The sequence below is a fragment of the Lycium ferocissimum genome, chromosome 2 (assembly GCF_029784015.1).
Source record: "Lycium ferocissimum isolate CSIRO_LF1 chromosome 2, AGI_CSIRO_Lferr_CH_V1, whole genome shotgun sequence".
NCBI lineage: Eukaryota > Viridiplantae > Streptophyta > Magnoliopsida > Solanales > Solanaceae > Lycium > Lycium ferocissimum.
The window spans coordinates 61097886-61106874 of record NC_081343.1 but is presented as its reverse complement, the minus strand read 5'-3'; the positions used below and the strand labels follow the sequence as shown (position 1 = coordinate 61106874).

Below are 8989 nucleotides of genomic sequence, written 5' to 3'. Positions count from 1 at the left end.
AATAAGTGTCATTTTAGAAAATCAAGACATAAATTGACTAATTTTTTTCAATTCTATCCTTGGACAATAAAGTAACATCTAAATGATGATTGAAAAAGCCACATAGTAACTCTGTATTATTGGATTTTCAATGTCAAAAGATTTACTTCTTATGCATGTTCTAATCAAGAGATAAAAGTAATTTATTTTTATTATATAGAAATAATTTAATAAATTTTATATTGTATTATTGGTTTTTTAATATGCGTATTTTTGACTATGCTGACACTTATTATGGGACGGAAGGAGTATTATTGAAAGAAAAATCACTGAATGGTCCAATATTCACTTTTTTTATTTAAAAAAAAAAACCATTTCTGCCTTGCTTTGACTAAACCAGAGTAAAACAAAGAAGAAAACAAAATGAAAAAGAAGCTACAGTTGAAGTTGATGAGCTAGCAATCCCAGAAAAGGTGCCGGAGTTATATGTCTCTTTTGTTACCACGCTTACTGTCTTCTCTTTTCCTTTTTCCCACTAACGTTAATCGCCCATCAGAAAAACATATTTTACTAAACAAAAAAGTTTCCTCGATATTCAAAATGTCATCCTTAACATAACTTTGAAAAAGCAACTTCTTCTCCTTAACTAATTACCCCTTCAGACTTCACACTGAAAACTGTTTTTCTGTGTCACATTTCCATGGAAAATCTGTCACATTCATTTGCTAAAAAGAGTTACCATGGAAGCAGTGGGTTTATTACAACACCAAGCAAGTCTATATACGACGACGTTTTTGGTGGTCCACCTAAGTTCGGTGTTCCAACATTAGCTCCTCGTTACGAGGATTATACTGAGATTTTTGGTGGTTTTCACTCTTCAAGAGCTTCATCTATTCCCATTTTGGATCTTCCTGTTGTTGATGATCAACTGTCGTTTGATGTCCAGAGTTGTCATTTTGATTATTCTGAGATTTTTGGTGGGTTTAATGTTTTTGATTTTGCCCTTCCTTATGAGGATTTGGTTCGTCAATCTACTTCTGGTTATGATTCTTCTGACGACGCCTGGTATGACCATTTCCTATTGTATATTTGCAAGTTTTTTTTTCTTTGAAAATGTGTTTAGTCTGGCGAAAACTGCTAATGTATGTTAGTAGTAGTTTTCCCTTCACTGCATTTTTTTTGTATTAGACTTTAGAAATGGTTAGTTTCTTTTTGACAAATTGAGATAGATAAAGTTTTTTTTTTTTGGCTGCAAAGGTTCGGGATATAGAATGCAAATTCTTCATTTTTTGAAATTTGAAATTAAAGCACTGGTATCATGGCCAGCTTCATGTTCATGTTCTGGTAGCTCTATGTAGCCCCATTTAGATAAATGGGAAAAATCGTCTAATTTTTCTGATTTATTGACCGCTAGGCCATGGTTGTGCGTATGTCTGGCCTTAATTTCTGTAATTTGAGCTTGTTTATGTTTCACCTTCTGTTGTGCTTTTCCAAACATAGTCGTGTAAAGCTTTGGTTCTATTGGAATTTTAACGAGTTGAGAAAATGAGGTTTCTCTTTGGACCCAACAGCAAAGAGGGCAAGAATTTGTAATTGTCGGGGTTTGATTCATGCATTTACAACATCAGCCAAGTTGACAAAAGGGGGTCAATGCTGGATTTTCATCTTTCAAACGAGTTTATATGATTCTCTAGGTGAAGAGCTAATTTCTTTAATCAAAGGTCGAAAACACTTCTTTTTTCCCGAAAAGTTAGTAAAAATCATGGATATCTTTTACAAGTCTATGTCTGAACTGAACCAAACCAAAAGAATGTATCACTCAATTTTCTTTAGTCAACTCTCATTTCACTTAGTAGGTAGTTAGGTTGGTAAGTTTTTTCTTCAGTTTGCCTGTTTAAATTAGTAGGATCAGTTTTATCCTTTTCAGTGCTCCCAATATGAAAAGGTGGCAAGTTTTTAAGTTTTTTTTTTTTTTTCTGTTCAAAGGGGTTTGTAGTTTTATGTTTAATTTTTTTTTTTCTTTTCCTGATAAAAGGAGTCCAGCTCAAAGTGAGACCCTGTCAAATGAGTCAGAACCTTCTGCTTTTTCTGAAAGGAGTCAGAGCTCTTCTAGTGCTGATGTTCATCATTCATCTGATGATACCAAGCAGTTCAACATTTCATATCACATGACTTCCCAGAGTAGCGATGGAGTTGTATCAAATGGCATGACACATGTTGCTCATCTGCATGCTATTCCTGGATACACTTACATGGTCAGTGGAACTCAGGCTTCTCGAAATACAGAAGATGAGGAGCCACCTAGACAGCCAGCTCTTGATCTTAACTACAATGTGGACGTGAGTGGACCGGTTTTAGAAGACAAGCAATCCAAAAGAAGCACATCATGTAATATGAGCAGCAGTTATATCATGCATGGAAGTGATTCAAAACTTCCAGAGAAATGTAGTGAAGCTAGTCGTACTCCAGATAAGCCATTCTTCAGTGTGTCAGATATCAGCTTAAGAACTAGGCCTTCAGGGTTACCGCCACCATCAAGACCGCCACCTGCTCTGGCTTCCAAGAAAGAAGGCTTCGATAGACTTAATTCAAGACTCAAAGCTTCTAACAATTGTGCTTCTGAGCCAAAACAAAGTGATAGTTCACAAGCTTTCTTTGATATGGATGTATATGCAAGTTCATCTGCAGCAGCGTCTTCTGCAGCTATAAAAGAAGCAATGGAGAAGGCTCAAGCAAAGCTTAGAAGTGCAAAAGAGCTAATGGAGAGAAAGAAGCAAGATCTGAAATGTTATTCAAAACTCCATTTGGAGAATGGTATGTTGGAGGAAAGACCAAGCAATACATTTGACAAAGATGACATGGAACAAAACATGTGTGAAGGAAAAATGGAAGAAGTCTTTAAGAACAATGAGGTTAATTCAGGTAATATTGAAGGAGGACATTTCAAATTTACTGGAAAAAGTGAAGAAAGTGAGCAAGATAAGCGTAATATGTCATCTCAACAACCATATAAAGATGATGGAAGAGTTGCTTGGAGGGAAGGTGCAGAATTTTTTGAAGTAGTTGAAACCTACCCATCTTGTGGGTCTGCTGAGAAAGTCAAGAATGAATTTGGTGTGCTGCATAATAGGGAAACACATGAATACAGACAATCTGAAGCAGCTACTGACAGACTTGACCGTCTAGAAACTTGCAAAAATGTTGTGGCAAAGGAGGATCCAGACGGCAAAGAGGAAAGTGAAGAAAAAGTGGGTAAATGGTCCTATCAATGGGCTAATACACATCAAAGATCAAAAGAAGAAGATTTGTGTGATCAATTGGAGCATCATAAGGAGACAGTAATAGCAGAAGAAAACTTATCGGATGTTAGTCTGAGTGAGAAACATGTTAAAGTCCAGCAAGAGAGAACAAGTGAGAAGCTAAGCAGCAGTTCTCATAAAAGTGTGGAGTACATTGGAGGAGGTGGCCAGAATGTGAGTGAACGTAAAGCTACGGTGAAACTAAGTGGTGGCAGGAGAAGATTAGATGATCAAAAGGGATTCATAAATACTGATGCTAGGCATATTGATATAGAGCTGATGTCTGAGATTGAAGAATATGAGGGAGGACTTAGGCATGTTATTGATGAAACAGGAAATGGACAGAGAGTAAATGAGATACTCAAACAGGAAAGGAAGAAGAAACCTGATGCAGTTTCTGAAAGAGAAGAAGGCGTTAGTCGTTGGGAGGACAATGCAAATAAACCAAAAGAGGATTTTAAAACAGAAAAGAACAATGAAAAGTCAGAGGTAGCTTGCAAACAAGAGAACAGTGAGAGGGACAAAGAAGTGGACTTCAAGATGGACCTAAAGGATCAGGATGCAAATGGTGCTTTTGAGTGGGAGCAAGGAGACAGCCGATTTAGAGTGGCTCTCAAGAAGAAAGAGCATGAAGGAGAAAAAAATGAGGCTGAAAAAGGAGAAGAAATTGAGGGAAGATTGAGTGGCGCTTGCGAAGGAGAAGATGGTGATATGGAAATGACCGAGGTTTTGGAGCAGCAAGAAAACAATATAGAATCTCTCCTGGCTCCCAAATTAGATTTTGAGAACGTATCTGAAGGGGCCAGTGAGCTTGAAGAAACTGAGCAAACAAATGTTTGTGATGTTAAGTGGGACGAATTGCGCGAACAGACCGAAGATAGCCCCCCAATTGAATTGGTTGGGTCTGTTTTGAAGCAGAACACTAATGTTGAAGTTCGCAAGGATGCTACGGCATTGGAGGCTTGCCAACCAAACTATGAGACTCTATTTGCGAACAAAATGTCCGAGAAGCCGGAAGAAAACCTCGTAAATCTGGTCACAACTCAATCTGCCCTTTCCTGCGAAGAAAATGAGAGATTAGAAACTGAGTTGCAAAATTGTGAAAAAGAATCAGAAGTTGAACTGACCAATCTGCTGCCTAAAGATGGATGCAGCTCTGTTTACAAGAGACAAGATCTCTTGGAGCATGGAAAAGATCCAAGTAAAAGAGCAGATGCAATAGGGTCTACTTCTTTGAATGAGCATTTAACCGATTCAAATGGAACTGGTATCTACATAAGTAAAGCGTCAGATAGACTGAAGAAGACTGCTTCTGAAATTGGAAATCAGTCTGATCAAAGAAATGGAAAGCCTCTTGAATGTCTGACAGTTAACGCCAAGAGATTTCAGTCTGGCACTAACCAGGAAGTTACAGAGGAAAAGTTTACAGCTAATCACTCTAACCATAGAAATGGAACAAATGCTGAAAGGCCAAAAGTGAACACCAAGGTAGTTCAGTCTGGAACTAATCAGGAAGTTACCGGTGAAAAGTTTACAGCTCATCAGGTTGCCAGGGAATGGGCCACAAATGCTAAGAAAATTGGAGATGCTTTGGCTGCTGTGCTAGAGGATGTTGAGATCCTGTCAAGTACAGACCAGAGAGCCGCAATTGGAAGTCCCCAAAAGAAAGAGAGAAATTCAAACAAAATCATTACTCCTGAAGCCCAAAAAACTGATGGAAGACTGAAAAAAGAAAGAGAACTGGAGGAAGAATCTATGAGAAAGTTAGAAGAAGAAAGGGAGAGAGAAAGGGAAAGAGAAAAGGATCGGATGTCTGTAACTCGTGAAGCTCTGGAAAAGTCATATCTTGAAGCCCGTGGGAGAGTAGAAAGAGCTGCCATGGAGAAAGCTGCAACTGAAATGCGTCAAAGAACTATGGCGGAGGCCCGAGAAAGATCAGAGAAGGTATCTGCAGAGGCTTGGGAGAGATCTTCAGCAGAGCAAGCAGCTAGGCTCAGGGCGGAGCGGGCTGCAGTAGAACGAGCAACTGCAGAGGCTCGAAAACGAGCTTTTGAGAAAGCAATGGCTGAGAAGGCTACCCTGGAATCATGCGAACGAGTGGAAAGGTCATCTTCTGAAAAGTTTTCTGCTTATTCTAGGAGCACTGAAATGAGACAGAGCTCTTCTTCTGTGAGTATCTCTTCCTTCCTAAAAGTAGAAATGCATGCCAGCTGCCTACTTATTGGGATTTGTTGACAGGAGAAGCATGCACATCAGAGCACAGAGACCTCAAAATTGAGATACTCGTATTCTTCAGCTCATGCTGGTACGTATATGGCACCAAGACCTTTTTTACCCCCTTCATTTGGTTTATAGTCTAGTTTTCCTCATGTTTCCTGATATTAGGCATTCTGAATTTCATGTTTGTTTAGTTGCACAAGTAACTTTTCAAGATTAAATTTTTCTTGTGAAGGCTCGACTAAGATTAAATGCTTTGCAGGCATTGAAGGTGAATCACCTCAAAGATGTAAAGCTCGGTTGGAGAGGTATCGCAGAACATCAGAGCGCGCTGTATGTGCTTCCTAACCATCTGTTCCCTGTTAAAAGTTGTTTTTCTTTTATTTATATAGAACTTTTTTTTGTCCTGATTTCAGGCTAAGGCCCTGGCAGAGAAAAATATGCGTGATCTTCAAGCTCAGAGGGAGCAAACGGAGAGAAATGTATGTATCCATCTCTTTGCATAACACAGTATATCATGAATCATCTACATTTCATATTTTCTTACTTGAGGGATTCCTGCAGAGGTTGGCTGACACTCTGGATGCTGAAGTGAAAAGGTGGTCAAGCGGGAAAGAAGGCAATCTACGTGCATTGCTTTCAACTTTGCAATATGTATGCTTTCTATTCTAATGCTTTATATGGATAAATGCTTTTCTTTGGCTAATCAATATTAAGTGCTTTTTGAATAGTGCCAAGTTCATCTTAATTCTGTACCAAATAGATATTCATCAAGATAGATGTAACAGTACTTGATTTATGTATTACAGATTAACCTTTGCTTAGTCATTTGACTGCTTAAGTGAAGGTGTTTCATTCTCATTTAATAGGTCTTTTCAACCAAAACAAGTTAGTGTCTTGAGGCATATATCTTAAGCTAAAATTAGCTGCTCAATCTAGCCTTTACTTGGTCTCTTCATTTAATTACCTCTATCAAATAATTGGAGTGAGTAAGTGCGTCTATCGAAACAAACATTCCTAACATTTGCTGACAGGACAGTGGTGCAGTTTGAAACAGAACTGTAAAAGAATGTCACATCCTTTTTTCGTAACTCTTACGTGCTTCTTGGTCATTTTATCGAGGATTTTACTTGTCGAAGTGTTACATATGGGCTGTATAATCAATCATAGCAGTGAGAAAGCTCTGGCTGACATCAGAACATGACCGCATGACATGTCAATAGTAAAGATTACTTTTGAGTTTTTAGTAGTGACATATGGCAGTCTTTTCACACTTGTCATCATACGATTTTTGGTCAACCTCCACAACGTTGAAACTCAATGTATCTATTCCTAATTGCAGATTCTTGGGCCTAATAGCGGTTGGCAGCCAATTCCACTGACAGAAGTAATAACTTCTGCAGCAGTGAAGAAAGCTTATAGGAAAGCAACTCTTTGTGTGCATCCTGACAAATTACAACAGCGAGGTGCTAGTATTCATCATAAGTATATATGCGAGAAGGTCTTTGATCTTCTAAAGGTGTGTTTTCTGATTTAGCTTTCTTTACTTGTCTAAATTTATCCATCTGTCCCCTTTCGGTATACCAATTTAAGCTTCTAGTACTTCCTATGGGTGACTGGTTTGTCTCTTAGTTTGACTTAGCCAGCAACGAGATTATTCTTTGTGGACCTATTCATTGTTTATCAGGACCTTGTTACAATTGATCAAAAATGTCTGTGATGTGACCAATTTCTGCACCACAACTTTCGCTTAACTTGACATATATCTTATACGTGATCGTACTGGTTGTCAAAAGACTTTGCTTGTTCCATTTTTGCTTTTGATGGAAAGTTCTGTTAGATGTGCCGAAAACTGCACGACATGCAGGTTCAAATATTAGTGCTCTTTACCATGGTGATTGCCTGTGGAAACATGACACAATATTATCAAGCAGAATGACTGCTCTGTTATATTTGTTTTTGATAACCGTGGTGTTCGGGCCTGCTTGTGCGCACCTCGACTAATTTCACGGGGTACCTGCAACTTTTTTGATAACCGTGGTGCCCATGCCAGCTTGTGCGCACCCCAACTAATTTCACGGGGTACCTGCTACCGTTTGTTTTTTATATAACCATGGTGTCCAGGCCAACTTATGTGCACCTCAACTAATGTCATGTTTACGTGCTACCTCCCACCAGCACATGTACCGGTTAACTCCATCCATCAAGGCTTGGACTGATGGGAAGAAATCTCCTAGTGTTTTATCTCGCTGGGATTTGAATCTGAGACTTCATGGTTCTCAACCCACTTCATTGACCACTAGGCCATGCCCTGGGATACATGACTACTCTATTATAATGGCTGTTAACTGACCTTTAACCCACTAGTATATTCGGAATTTGTCATAAGTTTTGTGCCTCAAGTTCAAAAGTACATCGTTAGCATCTGTAGGTACTCCCTCCGTTCCACTTCATGCGACAAGATTAGGAGCACGAGGATCAAAGTACTTAATTTTCAGTGAGAATTTGAATGTAGATTCTTCAAGTTTTTGGAAATAAAATTTGCATTTTTGAAAAACTACATAAAAAGTAGTATTAGTCATGATAGTTAATCTTTTGAAACTTAAGAAAAACGTGTTCAAGGAAGAACGAGCCTATTTGACTTCTCAAATATTACTTTGCCACATAAATTGGGAGACAGGAAGTACTTTGGAATTGTACCAGTTGTCATGTCAATCATTCAACCCCAACCCCAAACTATTGGCTGGCTCAATGAATCCTCTATATCAATTCACTCTATTCAAGCCCATTTTAGTAGTTGTAAGATGACAAACAGAAACTGTTTTACAGTGTCTAGTTAGTTATAGAATAAACAGGGTGACATATATTAGTATGTTAGCTATCACGACAGCAGAATATCATTTGATGACTTACTAATCGGTAAAATAAAAATAAAAAAGAACTCCATTAAGTAATATGTAATGTGATGATCTACGTGCTTCTTTGTTTCTCTAGTTCCCCCTTCCCACTCGTCTTTTTTAAGTCTATTTTTCTTAAATGTCTGTTCTGTATGAATGTGTAACTCTAAATCAGAATGGCCTTATTTTTGGGGTGAGATAAAGAAAATCATCTGTGACCTTATAGAATTTACCTCTACTTCCTTACTCTAAAGTTTGTTTTCTTCCTGCCAGCTTCACCTCTGCCCTTCTTCCCATGGCCCTTTCCCTTTGTCTTATCTATTTTTGAATTCTCTTAGTGGTTATCATTCTTCTGTGTCTACAGGAAGCATGGAGTAGGTTCAACTCTGAGGAGAGGTAGTTGAAGACTTGTCTGCTCGCTTGAACATTTAATTTGCACAGTAGTGAGTAGATTCTCTTTCTTATTATTTTTAGTTTCTGCATGTAAGCGCAAGCTTTAGAAATCTGCCCTGAAAGAAAATGGGCTAACATGGCTATTCATTGAAATGAAACTTTTCCGTGAAAGGGCTGTATTATTGCATTTTACTGTTCGTATTA

At 38.3% G+C, this 8989-nt stretch overlaps 1 protein-coding gene across 1 annotated transcript; it reads left to right on the top strand.

Moving 5' to 3' along the window:
• The first annotated feature begins 620 nt into the window (after positions 1-620).
• LOC132046532 (auxilin-like protein 1) lies at positions 621-8956 on the top strand. The gene is made up of 8 exons (XM_059437185.1): positions 621-1044; positions 2015-5447; positions 5517-5583; positions 5758-5828; positions 5912-5977; positions 6060-6149; positions 6838-7014; positions 8757-8956. The coding sequence occupies exons 1-8, from the start codon at positions 680-682 to the stop codon at positions 8790-8792; spliced, it is 4305 nt and encodes a 1434-aa protein (XP_059293168.1). The 5' UTR covers positions 621-679; the 3' UTR covers positions 8793-8956.
• The last annotated feature ends 33 nt before the right edge of the window (positions 8957-8989 follow it).